General features: G+C 57.8%; 1 protein-coding gene across 1 annotated transcript; it reads right to left on the bottom strand.

The window, feature by feature from the left end:
* Positions 1-2,506: 2,506 nt before the first annotated feature.
* On the bottom strand, positions 2,507-16,748 carry LOC104052956 (electroneutral sodium bicarbonate exchanger 1). The gene is made up of 25 exons (XM_064474310.1): positions 16,548-16,748; positions 15,121-15,202; positions 14,558-14,692; positions 13,982-14,117; positions 13,606-13,766; positions 12,486-12,674; positions 12,289-12,377; positions 11,999-12,156; positions 11,537-11,624; positions 11,117-11,263; positions 10,842-10,933; positions 10,224-10,398; positions 9,941-10,074; positions 9,100-9,345; positions 8,890-8,995; positions 7,802-7,963; positions 7,466-7,579; positions 6,940-7,101; positions 6,089-6,340; positions 5,232-5,300; positions 4,521-4,694; positions 4,282-4,419; positions 3,736-3,830; positions 3,124-3,228; positions 2,507-2,864 (listed from the first exon to the last, which is right to left on the bottom strand). Exons 3-24 carry the CDS (start codon positions 14,661-14,663, stop codon positions 3,141-3,143), a joined length of 3,081 nt encoding a protein of 1,026 aa, XP_064330380.1. The 5' UTR covers positions 14,664-14,692; positions 15,121-15,202; positions 16,548-16,748; the 3' UTR covers positions 2,507-2,864; positions 3,124-3,140.
* Positions 16,749-17,590: the final 842 nt, after the last annotated feature.

The raw sequence follows: 17,590 nt of genomic DNA, 5'->3' as shown, positions 1-17,590 counted from the left end.
AGCCCCCAGAGGAGAGAGCACAAATCGGGAGAAGGGAAGACTTACCAGCGGCTCAGAAGGACTGGCTCAGAGACCACCTGTGCAAACTGGGTCCTCGCCAACCCACGGGCCCCAATGGGATGCACCCGCGGGTGCTGAGGGAGCTGGCGGAGGGATTCTGGCCGAGCCCCTGTGCATCATCTTTGAAAGGCCGTGGGGGACAGGAGAGGTGCCCGAGGGCTGGAGGACAGCAAATGTCACTCCAGTCCTGAAAAAGGGCAGGAAGGAGGAGCTGGGGAACTCTAGGCCAGGCAGCCTCACCTCCGTCCCTGGAGAGGGGATGGAGCACTTCATCCTGGAGGTCATCTCCAGGCACGCAGGGGACAAGAAGGTTATCGGGAAGAGTCAGCATGGATGCACCAAGGGAAGCTCATGCCTGACCAACCCGACAGCCTTCTCTGATGGCGTGACTGGCTGGGTGGACGACGGGAGAGCAGTGGGTGTTGTCAGTCTTGACTTGAGTAAGGCATTCGACAGCGTCTCCCACAGCATCCTCACAGGCAAGCTAAGGCAGTGGGGGTTGGAGGAGGGGACAGTGAGGTGGCCAGAGCCCTGGCTCAACAACAGAGCTCAGAGGGTCGTGATCAGTGGAGCAGAGCCTGGCTGGAGGCCTGTCACTAGTGGTGTTCCCCAGGGGTCTGTGCTGGGCCCAGTCCTGGCCAACATATCCATCAGTGACCTGGATGATGGGATCGAGTGTCACCTCAGCAAGTTCCCTGCCGATGCCAAGCTGGGAGGAGCGGCTGATGCACCAGAGGGCCGTGCTGCCACCCAGCGAGACCTGGCCAGGCTGGAGAGCTGGGCCCAGGGGACCTGATGAAATTCAACACGAGCACGTGCAGGGTCCTGCCCCAGGGGAGGAAGAACCCCCCGCACCGGCACAGGCTGGGGGCTGAACTGCTGGGGAGTGGCTCTCTTGAGAAGGCCCTGGGAGTGCTGGGGGGCAGCGAGGTGACCCTGAGCCAGCACCGGGCCCTTGGGGCCAGGAAGGCCAATGGTACCCAAGGATGCATGAAAAGGCATGTGGAGCATCTCCCTTGGGAGGAAAGGCTGAGAGAGCAGGGTCTGTTCAGCCGCACAAGAGGAGGCTGCACAGGGATCCCATCAGTACCTATAAATATCTGAAGGGCGGGTGTCAGGAGGATGGGGCCGGGATCTTTTCAGTGGTGCCCAGCGACAGGCCAAGGGGCCACGGGCACAAGGTGGAACACGGGAAGTTCCACCTCAGTATAAGGACAAACCCCTTCCCTGTGCGGGTGCCGGAGCAGGGGCACAGGCTGCCCAGAGGGGCTGTGGGGTCCCTTCCCTGGAGACATTCACCCCCCGCCTGGACGCGGCCCTGTGCCCCTGCTCTGGGGGTGCCTGCTCCAGCAGGGGTGGGAGGGGGTGAGCTCCCGAGGGCCCTGCCAGCCCCCACCACGCTGGGATTCTGTGAAAAGCCCTCTGATGTTGGCCTTTGCTTGTGACGTGCTGCTTTCATCCTCCCAGAGCCATTTTGTATTTATATCAACTGTATATTTTCTATAACCTCATTCACCTTTATTTTCTCTCCCCTTTGCAAGGAGCAACAACCTGCCGTTGGCATCTCGGGTTGGGTCGATGCACGAAAAGGCTCCCGCAGCGGATGGGAGAAGCCGACGGCAGGAGGGGGTGCGGCCCCGTCGCAGCTGGGCACGGGGCACCGCCTGCAGATGCCAAGAGCCTGGAGCCCGTGCTGAGCCCACAGCGAGGCGCAGGGATGCAAGGGCACCTTTTCTTCCAGGTCCTCCTCTCCTCCCAGGCTCCAGAGCCACCCGACCCGACTGTGCGTGCCAGGGGTGACACCACGGCCCAGCAACCCCCCAGACTGCGAAGGGAGCACAACAACCAGCTCTGCTTGACGGCTTCTTCCTGCAAAGCGGCAGGAAGGGAAAGGCAGGAGGGAAAAAGCACCTGCCCGCTTCCCTCCTGGCTCGTCCCTCCCTGTGAGAGAAAAGGCTTTGCAAGGACAGGGGTGAAGAAGAAACCACACAGAGTCCCCGGGAGGTAAAAGGCAGGGAAGCGGCGGAACAAGGCAGGGGACAGCCCCGGGGCGCAGAGCCCCACGCCTCACCTGCCCGCTCCCGCGACCACACGCTGCACTCAAGGCACTCCATGTTCAGTGCTCCCTTCCATTCAGGTGACAGCCAGGGGACAAGAAGGGGGCATTTCTGCACTTTGCACCTTCCCGGCCGACGGCAGAGCCAAAGCAAAGGCGAGAAATCAAAACAAGAACCAAAGGGGGCGGAACTGGAGCGCAGGCAGCAAATGCTCGTCCTTCGCCTGGGCCCAACTGCTCGGAGGGTCCTTCCGCTGCCCCGCCACGGAGGGCGTCCCTCTCGGCCCAGGGAGAGACGCGGGAGTGAACTCAAGGGAGGAGCCCGAGCCAGAGCACGAACCTTTTCGGGACGAAGAGGCAAGCGCAGAACGCGTCACACCTCACAGAAGGTGTTTGTGTACATTCAGAGTTTATATTTGGAGAAAAGAGAAAGGCGAGGAGGAATTGGAGACTGAAAAAATAGCCCTGAATGAGGGAGCGGTAGCAGCCCCTCGACCACTACAAAACCGCACCAACACACGCACGTACACACGGAGGCGTAACAACACCCAGCTCCCACGGACTGTGATGCGCCCCTCAGTTTGCTGCTCTGGGGATACTGAACGCCTGAAGCACACCCAGGGTAACCGACAACATCTGCATGGCTTTAATGGGAATCCTCCGGCTGAAGGGAAGCGGTTTCTCCCCGTGCCTGCATCGGCACATCCCTGAGTCACGTTCTCACTCCTCTCCTTCAGAGTCAACATTCCTAGTCGTGAAAAGTGGGGCGGGGGGAAAGAGAAGAAGAGGGAGAGCGTCGTCAGCGCCAGAGCGGCCGGCTGCTGCCGATTCAGCCCCGTGTGTGGCACCAGCCCGGCAGGGAGGAGCTGGTTTGCATGCCACGGCCCCTGCTGCCTGTGCCCAGGGCCGGGCCGCTCGCTCGGCAGTGCTGGCCAGAGCACGGCACAGCCGTAGGCACGCGCCGTCGCCGCAGAGGAGCACGGTCACCCTCACGGGCCAGCCTTTACCTCTTTCCTCCCCAGAGTCAGAGCGTTTCCCTCTTCATCGTCAGCACCTTCCACACGGTCATGTTGGACATCTCCTCTGAGATATTAATCTCCGAAGGATCAGCCCTGCAATAAATATTGCCCAGGGCAACGCGTGATTCTGGGAACTGACGGCACCAAGTGCGTTAGCGTCGGCGAGAGGAACAGGGGGGCTCGGAGGAGCAAAGCTCAGCACAGGCACAGGGGCCTTTGCCGCGGGAGGAGGTTTGGGAGGCGAGCCCGAGAGCTGCAGAGCAACGGCTCCGTGCAACGGCTCTCGCTGCTGTGCAGCCCTGGAGCGGGCTCCTAAGCCACTGCTGCTACAGATCATGCCTGCAGCTCCTCAGCTGGAAGTACGAGGCTCTCCAGCTGCGTAAAGTCACTGACGATGAGGGTGCCCGGGCTCAAACGTGAGCTGTGCAGCCACTCTGCTTGGAGGCAGAGCCCTGCCATCGCCTCCTGCAGCCCTGATTTTCCCCCCAAGCTGACTGCTGGTGCCTAAGGGATGCTCAGGAAAGAGGCAAGTGGAGAAGATTGGGCCAAACCCCTGCAAATCCATCCTGCCAGGGGCCCTGGGCCTCCACGGGGCTTTACCTGTCACTGGGTTGCTGTGGGATATCCAAGCCGCTGGTCTCCCCCAGTTCCAGCTGAACGCAATTTGCAGCAGCTGCCATCGTCTTCTGGGACTCCTGGCGTAAAAAGGGACAAATCAATTTCTCCGTCTGTGACCAAAGTGGAGAGAAACACACCAGGCGGTAAAAGCGCTGCATGTGCCCTCTCCTTGGGACCCATGGCAGCTTCAGCTCTTAGTGCAGCAGGGTATCGACCTCCGCTCCAAACGTTTTGCAAGGCTTAAAAACACTATTAGCAGCAAATCTTCCCGCCGTGAGTATCACCATCATCATCTTCTTCCTCACCTTTTTTCCTCAAAGACTACTTTTTAAAATTCTCCCTCACTCAAGTGTTAAGCTCACTGCTAATTCAGGGAAAGACACGCTGAAGCTGTGGGATCCGGGCTATTGGGATCTATTTCTATTGCGTTCTGCTCCTCCCCCAACATTTCAAGACCAGCTGGGACAGAAAGAGGCCATCTCACAGCCCAAGGGAGACGTCCGGCCCCGAGCCCCCAGCAAGCGTTACCTCTTCCTCTTGGGCTTCGGTTTTGGCGTCGCCCAACCTCTGCTTCTTGCTTTCTGGCATCAGGTCATCCAGAAAGCTGAGCTCTCGCTTGGAGAAGCAGAAATCCATCACTCTCCGCACAAAAACGAGAGCCAACACCTTTGTGAGGAAGAGGGAAGATGCGGTGAGGCCAGAGGCGACGCTACATCTCCCTCCAACGCTGCAAACCTCCTGCTGCCAACACCGGCAGCGGCTCTTACCATCATGGGAAAGATGATGGCGGCACGGGACGCCTTGATGCCCCAGAGCAGGACGAGGCAGATCAGCTGGATGGCGGTGAAGAAATGCACCTTTCGCAAGGGCACGTGCCGCAGGTAGACGAAATCCGGCTGGTGTTTCGCCGGCATCCAGAACAGCTTCAAGCGATCGAAGAACTGCAAAAAGCCAAGGGGGAAAAGTTGCCACCGTGGGACTGCGGAAGGTTTCTGGCCCTGTGGAGACGCGGACGCAGTTCTCAGGGTCTCGCTTGCAAGGAGAGGTCGCGGAGCCCGCTCGCTTCCTCCTGGGAGCAGCCCCCACTTTCCCTTCGCTCCACCCAGCTTGCCCGCCAGAGCTGCCCACCAAATTGCAAGGAGTCCACGTTCTTCTCTCAGCGCCATTTCTTGGCCCACCCAATCCCCCGGCAAGGATTTCCACCGGTGGCAGAAACTGCCTTCCCTTGGCACTGAATTCCCCCGCTTCCACCTCACCAAAGCCCGACCTGCCCTAAGCCGTGACACAGAGAGCCCTGACCGTGCCCGCTCCCCCCGCCCTACGCCCCTCCTGGGCCTCCCCCGAGCTGCTGCTCACACAAAACACTTTCAGCGCTTGCTCCCGGAGAGGTGTTTTCCCACGCCACTGCTTTCTGCCCGCTCCTACGGCCGGGAAATACCAGGGAGCAGGCGTGCCGCGCGCTGTAACAGAGCCCCTACCTGAATTCCTCTGAGGGACGACACGCCCATGTAGAGGAAGACGCCGTAAAGCACAGGCATTGGGATGAACTGAAAACAAGAATGGAATCCTTCGTTTTGTTCTCCATCACATTTTCACTCTTACCACTCTCTTCTACGGGCACTGCCTGAAGTTGCCCAAAGCTCTGCAGCTCCCACGGGCTTGCAGGTGGGTCGGATTTTAACCGGGAGAGATTTTGTGCGTGCGAGGGAGCCAACGCTCTGCTTCAGGCTGAACAGACTCTGAGTTCCCTTTTGTCACAATAAGCCTCTTTTCCAGAGAGGTGGGAGGAAAAGAGGTCACTTCACCCGTGCCACCGCGTACCGCGCTCTGTGACGGTAGAAAACCATTTGTACGTGTTCTTGTGGCAACGCGCAAAGGCGCTGGGCCTCCTTTTAGCCTAGAGATGGCATTATTTTGTGGGAGGAACACGCAAGGAAGCCCTCGGGGACCATTTCGGCGTGTTTGGCTACTTGGAATGGCTGTTCTGAGGCGCTTGCGGGAGCCAATCGCTACCGAGAAGGTGCTGCCTGTTTGAAAGGGAGCAGAGGTACTGCTCTGAACGCGCCTAATTGTAACCCACAAACACGGGTGGGCCTGAAAGACGCCTGAACATCAAAGGATTCGTCGTGCTCGCTTGCCTCGAGCACAGCAAACTGGGGCCTGAAGGGCTGGAAAGCGTGACCAAGGCTGGTTCCCACCGCGGGTCAAGCCCCAAGGGCTGGGATTCACCTCCTCCTCTGCTCCACAACTACTCAGGCCTGGGAAGGGGGGACTCTTGTTTTTCAGAACCCCCCAAAACCGCGTGGTTGTTGGGTGTTTTCCATTTTCCTCTTACCTTTAACACAGAAGTGAAGAAGACGGAGCAGCCCATGAGCACAAAGATCATCAAGCCAGTGACTCTCTGCTCTCGTATCCCCAAAAACTTGGGTTGTTCCCCGGGAGCTGAGCAGCCAGACTCTACTTTGAGGCTGTTCACATGGGTGATGGACAGGACGGTGGCAGCCACAAACCAGGGCAGCCCCATCACGGAGCACACCCCGAGCATCACGGCCACCACAAAAAGGTCCAGGTGGTACCCGCATCCTTTCTGCAGGGAGCAAAGCAAGAGGCAGAGTGTCCCACAGCAGAAGAGCAACGACAACGCCGCAAGTCACGCTCCCACCCTACTGAGCTGAAGTCAGCTTCTTGAAAATTTAAAGCAAGGACTGGAAACAAATCAGGATGTAGCCAGTCTCTGCGCAAGCCCCTCGCATGGAAATCTGACAGGGGCTCAGACAAAGCGGATTGCGAGAGGCTGCGTGATATCGACTTCTCACAAAAGAGACATAAAACGACTTTCTCTCTTCATTCACAGAGAAATTGCCACCACTTGCAAAGAAGATGCGACTCTGAGCTATCCCTGGCAGCTCTTCAGAACGATTCCTTCCCCCAGCTGCCGCTGGCGTTTTCAAACAAAAGCCCTCCTCTCTCTTGCTCCCGGATTGATTTGCTGCTCCGAAAGATTGCCCACCTCCCCTCCCCTGCCCTTTGCTCCCCGGGTCATCAGTAACCCAGGAGAGCATCCTGCCACGCAGCCCGACCTCGTCCCACACCAACGCCTTCCCAAAGCTTTTGGAATAGGAGCTTCTCCCCACTCCTGCAGCCCACAGTGGGCTGGGGACGGGCTCATCTCTTGCAGCCCCTTACCTTCAGCCTGTGCTCCTTCCTGTTGACAATAACAGCCGTGATCTGCTGGTCCATGAAGATCAGGATGGTGCAGAGCAGAGCTGGGATGAGCGCAGCCGGCACCGTCCACCACGGGTTGGGGCCGATGGGGCTGATGAACCACCCGCGGTCATCTCTGGTCGGCTGCGACAAAGCACACGCATGTCACGATCCTCTCCCAGCCCAGCCACCTCACTGCCTTTCAGTTTCCCCTCCAGCCCTGGGGCAGAGCAGCTCCCAGCCCTGGCTTCAAGTCACCCTCTCCCAGGGGGTTCAGCACTGCCAGCGGCCTCTTTGCCAGCACCTACAGCTGCTTCTCCTGCGCGTCTCCAGAGCGGCGGGGCCGTCTTCTCGTTCCCACAAGGAAAGGATGCGCTCGGAGGTGGAAGAGGAGATGCTCACACCACCCGCATCTCCTCCAGACTCAGCCCCGTCCTGCCCTGCCCTGCCACCACCTTGGGGCATCCCCAGGGGCCGCAAACAGCTCCGCGCCAAAACACCCCCTTACCTTGAACACATGGGGCACGTGGAGCTTCGGGGACGGGATCCCAGTCACCAAGTCAATGAGCACCATGATGACGATGGTGAGGAAAACGGCAAAGTCGCTCACTGTGGCCCGTACCTGGGGCAAGAAACCAGAGCTGAAAGGGGCAGGTCGGAAATGCTACAGTGGCTTTGCACTCATGGAGCTGCGTGAGGGACAGCCCAGCCGATGGAGGGCTTGGCCTTCAAGGGCAACGTTTCCCAGCTCGACCAAGCGGTGGCAAATACTGCTGCGTGCTCCACGAGAGCCGTTTGGGGAAAAGAGCGTGGAGACTGCTGCTGGCCACCAGCTTCTACCTACTCTGGTTGGGAAGTAACGGCTGGTTTTGAACTTCTTCAGCAAGCTCGACAGGACAAAGGTGGAGAAGAAAAGGATGCAGCACCAGAAGAGGACATTAGGTGTGTAGGGGCCATCGCGCCCACAGGCAGGTCCTTGAAACTCGCCGTGCAAATACCGACATTCCTGCAGAAACAGAGCGTCAGCACACAAAGGCAGTGCCCGTGCGGCAAGGAAACCTCGGGGAACCGGGGGGTCACTGTGAGGCTCTTGGGCCAAGAGCCACGACCCTGTAACTGCTGCTGCCCACGGAGATTTCTAGGTAACCAGCAGCAGCAGCAGCACCCGAACAAGCGACACATTCAGCTGCACAGAGGAGAGCGGAGAGAGGAGCTGTGACGGGACACCACGCCACAGAGCCACGCCACATCCTCCGCTTGAATGGCAGGTAACCACGGCTGGAGGTGACACCGGAGGGGAAGGACGTGCTGGCAGCTCTTGGGGACAGGGCAAGGGAACAGGGCAGGAGGGCTGAGACAGACGCGACAGGAAGGGAGAAGAGGCAAAGCGTCCCTTCCCAGGGCAGGGCTCCCAGGACACGGCCCAGAGGGGACGAAGACGCCCATACGAGCCCCCCACCCTGTGCCTGAGCTCTGCTTCCAGCAACAACAGCCCGAGAGACTGCTCAGACATGCAAATTCATGCCTGCGCCGATAGACACGCTGGGTGAGCAAGCCAGGCCTGCAGGTATTAGGCACCACTTCAGGAAGCCAATGACTCCCTTCCAGCATGAACTCAAGTCCTCCAACTGCTACAAGAATCAAACCACCCACTTAACCTCGCTCCCGGGCAGGAACACTGTCCTGCAACAGGCTTGAGGAGGACAGTTATTCCCCACAGCGCTGGGGACCAGGTGGACGGGACAAGGCAGACTCTCCTTCGCAGGACCAAGCAGGTTAAACCCCCCCATCAGACTGAAGCCGTGACTCTTCAGAGCAGCACCAGCACAGCTGGAAGCCCATCAGCACTGGAAGGCCTCTGACTTTTGCACCGTGCAAATGCCCCTGAGCCCGTGGCCGCGGCACGAGGAAGCAGTGGCTCGGGCCACTTACAGTCACCGTGAGGTTTTCCCAGGCGATGCCGGACACGTTGACCTTGTTGCTCTCCCAGAAGCGCAGGGTTTCGTTGCTGGGACGGGTCGGTGCCTCACACTTACAGCTGGGAGGAGAGAAGCCAAGGCAGGGGTAAGGGAAAGACGACGGAGGCGCAACCCTGAGCTCCTGCCAAGGGGCAGCGGCGTTTCAGGAGGACAAAAAACCCACGAGTAGAGGGTGAGGAGGTCGAGCTGGCTGTGCATGTGCACAGGGTAGGTCTCTCGCAGGTGACTCAGCTTCTCCAGAGCCTCGTAGATGAAGATGATGCAGATGAGGGAGGCAAAGGCTTCTTCGGTGAAGCGGGTGATGTAGCACACCAAAGAGCTGGCGTCGGTGGCCACCAGCACAATGCAGAAGGCGGCAGTCCACAGCCCGATGCACGCCCGCAGACAGAGATAGGAGAGCTTGTACTCCCTGGGAAACCAACAGAACAAGAAGGGTGCAGAGGCCAGCAAGAGGCTCCGAGCCGTGCCTGCCTGCCTTCCTTCGGGGAAAATCGGCAGCGATTCAGGAGCGTGTCAAGGCTGGGAATGGTAAATGCACTTGCCCTGTTCTACTACGGGCGGCCCCAGGGCTGCGGTGCAGGGGGGGGACCCGCAGGAGGAGGCCAATTCTTCCCTTATCACCATTTAGCAATTATCTTGGGTTAACGCCCTGGAAGCTAATGGAGGTCAGGGCCCTGTGGTGGAAGGTGGTGTTCTGCCACATCACCCCAACGCCCCAACACCAACCCCGGCTGGGTTTGCACCCAGTCACCTGCTGCCAGCGAGTTGGGGCTCAATCGAAATGCAATTGCACTAACAGGGCAATAAGGATCCAAGTCATCCCAACCAAAGGGTTGTCCTGGACAATCCCCATTTCACATGAAAAGGTCCTGCTTTTCAATACAATCATCAAAACACAGAAAACAACTTCAATCTAACAACTGCCACCGACAAAACCATCTTTTCTCCATGGCTGCCTTCTTGCGAAGGCTCTCGCAGCAGCCAGCCGCGGCAGCCAGCCTTACTTGCAGAACTTGTAAAGGATCTTCTCGAACACAAGGACGGGTCCGGTGCTCCCGAGGATGGTGAGAGGCTGCCCAGCAAAGAGGGAATACACCACGCCGGTCATGGATGCGCCCAGCAGCGACTCCATGGCACTCTGGCCGGGGAAGAGAGGCAGCCGTGAATACGTAAATCATTAGCGGGGAGGGGGGAAACACCCCCAAACCCAAAGCAAATTCCCCGCAGCAAGGACTTTTGCGAGAGTTTCATCCTCCCCCATGCCACCCAACAGAGAGAGGTGCTCACTATGTGGCCATTGGTCGCCTCCCCCAGCAGCCCCCCAAAGGTGATGACAGGGGACATGCAGGCACAGTAGAGGAAGAGGAAGGACGCCAGACACTGCAGCCTCAGACCATCCCGGAAGTCGCTCCAGAACCACGGGGCCTTTCGCTTCACGTCCAGGATCAAACCTCCAAAGAGCCTGGAGGAAGGGAAAAAAAGAGACTCGTTTCCTGGAAGAGCCCATGGAGTTGTCCCTGCTGCAAAAGGACACTCGCAGGCACAGAAGAGCTCTCATGGCTAAGAAGCAGCAGTCGCCTTTACCCATTTTAGACCCAGCAAAAACTGACGCTCACCAAACAATCCCTCCAACAACAAGAGAAAGGAAATAACCCGGGAGCCTACCCTCTCTTCTTGCAACAGGCCCTTGCTTTCCGAAGCAGCAGAGCTCTGCCTGGAGCTATTTACACATCTGCTTCCACCCCAAAGCAAGAAACCTTGTGTGCAGTGATGCTGTGGCTCAGCTCAGCTGCCCACATCTCCCACCTGGACCCTTCACTAACCCCTAAATCCTGCTGGGCAGGAGCTGCATGCTCAGATTTCAGAGGCAAACAGGAAAAAAACCCAAACTATCACAGCTCCCACCTTCCCGTCCGCTCCAGTTCAGGACCACTGTGTTTCTCCGGCTCGCTGTGAGAAGCACTGTCATCGAGAGCTCCTGGCACCTTCCTTTTTTCCTGTTCAAATCCAGATAAGATAATGAAGAGACGTATTTGTCACCACGGGCTTGTTTTGCTTCTGGTCCAGGTGTGTGACTGGGTCAAACTGGGACCTCGTGACTCGAGGCCCCTCAGCACCATCCCCAGCCGTGCCGCCGTCCTGCCCGGCCCCCTCGCATCCCCCTCTGCCACAGCACCCACCTGCGAAGGGACGTTTTTGGGGGGCTCGATTCGGATCGATGGATCCCACTCTCCTGGCGGCAAGACCGTGACCTGATCCAGAAACTCGTCGACGCCGGCCACGAGGTCAGCCCGGTTCTTGGCTTTGTAGGCAACGTCGTGGAAAACCTGCCGAGGGGAGGGCAATGCCACCGCTGGGGACAGCGTGCTGGGGACCCCGGGGAGAAGGACGAGCCACAGGATGCACCCAGTGGGATTTCAGCCTCCAGGGGGTGGTGGCGGGTGCAAATCCACAGGTTTGCTTTGGGGCGCCAGCAAAGGGTGGCTCTCTGGAAAGCTGTGGGCAGCTGGGACAGCAACGCCTCTTCCTCGCTGCCTCGGACACAGCGAAAAGGGAAGGAAGCCCAAAACAACCCGGAGGCATCTCTTATCTCCTCGCACCTCATCCGTCATGAGAGTAGCCATGGACCTGCCGATCTCATGGTACTGATGGGCTTTTCCTTGCGGTCCAAGCAAAACAAACAGGAACCTGGGCAAGAGGAACAAAGTGAGGGAGAAGAACGTGTCCTTGCTCAAAGGGCACCCCAGGGAATGCCCGGGAGCTCCCAGCCCAGAGCACGGCTCGAGACGGGACACAGAGGCTCACCGCCTCCGCCATGCATTTGAAATTCATCACAACCGATGGTGGCAAATTTCAGTTTTGGGCCAACTCTCATTAGAATTGGCCAAGGGCTTTCAAAGATCCAGCAGGGAAGGGAGAAATGAGGGTGAGGAGATGGGAGTGGGAGAAATGTGCTTGCTCCCACTGCCCGCGTTCCCTCGGGACACCAAACTGATGCACGCAACTGGGTGTTGTGTTGTTGGGGGTTTGGAAAAGAAAAGCTTTGTGCTCCTCACGCAGACCTTGTGGGGATGGGAACTTCCATCAGGCCCGAGAGGAGGACAGCCGGGGTCAGGCGGACGAATGCCACGATGGGCTGGCGAAGGAAATCCAGCTCTCCTACAAGCACGTTGGACGCTTCAGCACCGGTGGGAATCTTCTTCATGAAGTGCAGCTCCGCCTGGGCACGACAAGCCATGTTCAGGCCCTTCCCCCAAACCCAAAGCCCACAGCACTCTACAGCACACTCTGCAGCCCCGTTTGCAAGAGCAAATCTGCACCTAAAGGCGTCAGAAAGCCACAAGCGTCTCACCTTGCTTAAATCCATCGCGCTGCTCTCATGGCTCACCCCACTTTTAGCTTCCGCAGCGGTGGCAGAAGGGTGAGGGGTGAGTGTTTGGGCTGGCAGGAAAAGGAAAGACACTCAGAAAGACGGACAAGGAGCAAGTGCGACGCTTCTCCTTTTGCAGGACAAGTCTCACGGGGCCAAAGCCCGGCAGAAACCCTCACCTGGCTTGTCGAGGAGGTGTGGGTCCGACTGCTTCTCGCTCACATCAGCAAATGAGCAGACGATGGGGAGAAGGTTGTTTCTTTTCTTCTCGTTCTGGTGGTGATGCTTCTTCAGAAGCACTTCTCGAACTTTTGCCCGCACGCCCTCGTCAAACTCGGCGGACTCTTCTTGCTGGCCCAGGATCATATCTGGGGACGGCAAAGGGAAATCAAGCCGGCAGAGAAGAAACCCCCGCCAAGTCCCGACCCCCGCAGCCCCTGGAGAAGGCTGCGCCACGCAGGATACCCTAAGGAGGGCTCAGCCTTGCTTAGCAAGACATTTTCATACAGTTCAGCCTTTGCAACGAAAGCAAGACTTTTCCTGCGCTAAAAGACGCCATCAAAGCGCTTATTCATCCCTCTGCAAAGATAAGTATTTCCCGTTCTAACCAATGCCACTTTCTGGCCAGACCTGGCCTTTCTGTCTGACTCTGCGCACTTAACCCAGTTCTAGGCAATCTAGAGCACGGGCTTTCCCAGAGCTTCCTTGGCCGATTGACTGCAATTTGCCAAGCCCAGGGAGAAACGTGCTAAGAACGGCTCCGGCTCCTGCAGCTCCTGAAAGGGCTGAATGGAGACCTCCCAGTCACAGATCAGTTCTCCAGAGCCGCTTTCTCAGTCAACTTCAGTTACCTTCCCCACAAACAGACACTGCTTGGGCATCTGCCAGGTAAGCCCTGCCTTTAAACCCCTTCAATCCCGGCATGTTAAGAAGGCAAAGGGGAAAAAAAAGAATGTGAGGAAACGGCTTGTAAGAAAGAGTTGATTTAAGGAGGTTCGGCTCCTACGCCGACGCCGTATTTTTAAGAGCAGCGTGTTACGCCCTCACACACACTCCTGTTTGGCTGCAGAATATTCTCTAATCGCTTCTGCAACCCCACAAATTGCTCTCAAAAGGATCCCGTATGGGAAGAAAAAGCTGGTGCGACTCTTGCACGCCCAGGCTACATCCAAACCCAACCCATGACTTAAAAACCCAGTGGGGCTTCTGGAAAAGGACCCGCCGCTGGGGCAGGGCTCGATTTGGGAGCGACTGTGGCCGAGCTCGGCCCTTCCCGGAGGGACGTGGCGCCAACGGTACCTGCAATCTCTTCGATGCTGTTGGCACAAACGTCCAGCAGCACCGTGCCCTTGGTGATGCAGCTCCTCAGCTCAAAGAGGCTGTGCAAGGACAGCGTGGCCACGTAGGGCTTGCTCCAGCGATCGCCGCCGTCTTCCACGTCCTCCTCAAACTTCAGCCACCTGCGGACAGCGGGTGCCATCAGCCCCATTGCAAGAAAACAGCCCCGGCTCTGCAAGGCCTTTCCTAGAGCTACGGGGCAGCAAGAGGAGGCGACTCCTCCCATCGGCACCTGCAGCTGCCAAAGCTCCTTCCGTCCCGCAGAGAGGAAAGCGGAGCCCAGGGGTGCCGCCAGCGTGGGGACCCCTCTCCCACCGCGCCCGCAGCAGGCATTTACCTTGCCCTTTCCTTCCACTCAGCACCTTCCCCCTCTTTCACGTAGATCTCATCCAGCTCGCTGAACAAGTCATGGGGGACGTGCTGCTCATCCTCCTCGGTCCCGAGGATGACCTGCACCCGCTGGGATGGGGTGTCTGGGGGCAGAAGACAAAGCCCCGTCCCGTTACCATGCCTCAATACGGCCCGTCACGCTCACATCCAAAGGGCCCATCGGCCTGGCACCAGCTCAGCCAGAAATACTGGGCTGGCCCCTCTCCCCTGCCTCTGCCTGGCCCTTCACACAGCCACGGAGAAGCATCTGCTCCACCTCTGCACAACGACGGGCAGCTCTCCTGCCCCACATTCCCACTTTTAAACCCGGGATCCCTCTAAGGAAGGCGAGCCTAAACCTATTAGGCATTTAACTGCCTTACAAACTTGAGAAAAGTTGGGGAAAAAGAGGGTCTTGCTAAATAACGCCACTTTTCCTCGGGAGAACAGCACATCACTCAAACCAGCCCCAGGCACTGCTTGCAGAAGACCCCAGCACCCAAGTAGCCCCGAGGAGCTCAGGGAACGCTGTGGCGGCACTTACAGCGGTAGCCCGGCTCCGTCAGGGCAGAGTCCTTCTCCCGTTCCCGTTTCCGTGGCTTCTGGCTGTGGGGTCGGTGATGCCGGTGGCTCTGCCTCCCCAGCGGCATCCGCACGCCCACGTACAGGGTCCGGTGGCCTGCGAAAAAGCACCATTGGCAGCACTTTCGGCATCGCAGCAACGGTCGATGCGGCCGGTGCCTCTCGAAGCCACGCTTAAATCCCAGGAGAAGCACCGACTTCTCTGAATTTGATTGTCGCGGGACCTCCTTTTTCCAAGCCTATTTTCCTCAAACTTGGCAGAAACAGAGCAACAAGTGACAGCTCCGGCTCATCAAAGTGCCCTGAAAGTACCAAACCCCTTCTCCACCTCCAGCCTCGGCCGGACAACACGCACACTTGCTCATGAAGCAGCGACAGAAGGTCGCTCTGCTGTTTTAGTGAGAAGCCCGGCACGTCCTGCTGCACGTGACGCGACACCGAGCAAGGCACCTTGTAGGGATTTTGTGCAAGGGGAAAACGCGCTGGGCTGGCGGCCCCTCTAGCAGGGGCTCAGCAGAGCCTCACCTTCCAGCTCCTCCTTCTCATAGTGAATATTGGCGACGGTGCTCGTTCTTCCCTGGTCAATGACCGCCTCTTCGTCATGCCTCTGCTCAGCAACGAGAAGGGGAGAGTTGGGGCTGGCTGTGGAGAGCTCCCGTACGGGCCCCCGGCCACCATCCACCCCTGCGCCTGGGCGACTCCACGGGCATCACGCCTCTGCCTGCCTCCTCCTCCTCCAGGCACGGCCCCCGCTTCAAGAAGGGCCGGGAGCTGCTCGAGCAAGGCCAGCGCAGAGCTGCCAAGATGCTCAGAGGCTGGAGCATCTCCCTTGGGAGGAAAGGCTGAGAGACCTGGGTCTGTTCAGCCGCACAAGAGGAGGCTGAGGGGGGATCCCATCAGTGCCTATAAATATCTGAAGGGCGGGTGTCAGGGGGATGGGGCCGGACTCTTTTCAGTGGTGCCCAACGACCTTCGAGGCACAAAGGGGAAGCTTTGGGACTATTGAATTGATGAGGTAAAAGCGCAACTGAAATAAATCCGCAGGCTCGAGCGTGTTCTGCGGGTGTCGCAGTGGGATTTGGGAGTCGCAGCTTGCAAACGCCCCAAAGCGGGCGACACAGGGAAAGTCCCCTTCTCTCTCAGAAACCACTTTGCCTCCGTGCCCCGCACAGCGACGCTAAATCTGCCCCCCGCAGCCCTCCCCGGTGCAAAGCATCTCCCCCCGCCCGTCCTGCCGCGCTCCAGGGAAACGCCAAATGGGATTTTGGGGGGAGTTTCCCAACTGTTTGGGGGTGCTTGGCCCCTCGGCAGAGCCCCGGCTGGGCTACCTGTAACTCTTCCAGAAGGGTCATTTTGGAACCCCCAGTTGGGTCCATCCTCACGTCGGTCACCAGGTTGGGGGGAGAACTGAACCTCCCGATCAATCCGGAGGCCAGAGTCCCTCAGGGCAGCGGGGCGAGCCCTTATAAAGCGACCGCTGATGACATCAGCCTCTCGGGTAACAATGCAGGCCATTATTTCATCCCCAAGATTCTGCCCGCTTGCAACACTCGGGGCACGGGGAGACACCACTTCTGCTTGGAGCAAAAGCTACCCCGAATAGAGAAATGGGGTGGCAACGCTGCATCCTGCTGGGCCAAGGGCTACCCGCCCTGGGAGGGAGGATTCATCTCGTTCATCCCACCCAAAGTGGAATTCATTACACTGATGCCAGCGTTATCATGGGCTGTGGGTAAGAGTGTCCACGGGGACAAACCGGGGGCTGCTCCGCCGGTGGAGCAGGGGACGCCCTCGTCGCCCCCCTCCTTGCCCCCACGTTTCCTTACTGGCAATAGAGGACTATTAGATTCTGATTCACATTCCACCAAAAGCCCCTGTTCTAAATATTTGGTAATTAACCCCTCTCACCCTTTTCGAGCCTCCCACTTCACAGGATATTGGTGGTGTCTTACCGGCCTGGCTCCAGGTTTTAATGTTGCTTTTACCGGCTCTGCCAACTTAGATCGTCCCGGGACTTCGCTCGCCCAAACCAAAGGAATCACTGCATTTTCCACTTCTGCGGGAACCTGCTCCTCCCTGGGGAATCCTGTAACATAAACACTCTCGCCTCTGTGGCTTTTGATTCTGGTATCCGTAATTTCATCTCTCCACCTTCAAAAGTTCTTTGTGCATCCAATTTACTTAATAGCTCTCGTCCTCCCAGAGGCAGCGGGCATTCGGGCATATACAGAAACTGGCGAGTTACCCATTGTTTCCCCAGTTTGAACTTTAAGGGCTCTAAGAAGGGCCAACTTTCGTTCTGCCCCGGCGTACCAACAACATCATCTGCAGATTTATGACTGAATTTCCCTTTACATGTATTCAACACCAAATAAGCGGTGCCCGAATCTACTAAAAATTCTATTTCTCATTCCCTAGCTTCAAGGTAACCAGGGGTTCAGCTCGGGTTGATTCCCCCGCTCTCCTTCGTGCCAAGCCACTTCAAGCATTTGACCCAAACCTCTAGGTTCAAGTGCTTCCACTTTCTGAAGTTTCTTTCTAATATCTGGGCCGATTGTCACATGAATATAGAGGCCAAGTGTATTGCTGCTTCTGGGTTGTTTGTTTTTCTTTTTCTGGGTCCAAATTGGTACTTTTTCTGGCAGCCACCTTCAGTCTTTCCATAAAGGCTGAAGGGGACTCATTTAATTCTTGTCTCACTTCAAAAATTTTGACCAATTTCTTGCTTTTGCCATTGCCTGTCCGACACCAAATAAAATCCACCCCTGATATCTAGTCAGCATTCCCCTGGCTCCCGGACGATTAGGGTCCCACTCGGGATTTGTAGATGGAGAATTCGGATCCACTCTCCCCTGTAAATCCCCATTGGCGTGTGCTCCCTGCACCTGCCTTCTGGCTGGATTCCGTACCCTTGCCTTTTCAGTTCCATCAAGCAAAGTATCCAGTGTCACAAGTACAGCAACACTTTTTCGAGTTCTCACCACAGTTTCCCCCT

The sequence above is a fragment of the Phalacrocorax carbo genome, chromosome 27 (assembly GCF_963921805.1).
Source record: "Phalacrocorax carbo chromosome 27, bPhaCar2.1, whole genome shotgun sequence".
NCBI classification, from domain to species: domain Eukaryota; kingdom Metazoa; phylum Chordata; class Aves; order Suliformes; family Phalacrocoracidae; genus Phalacrocorax; species Phalacrocorax carbo.
The sequence above is the reverse complement of the archived record's forward strand: the minus strand, read 5'-3'. Positions and strand labels throughout refer to the sequence as shown.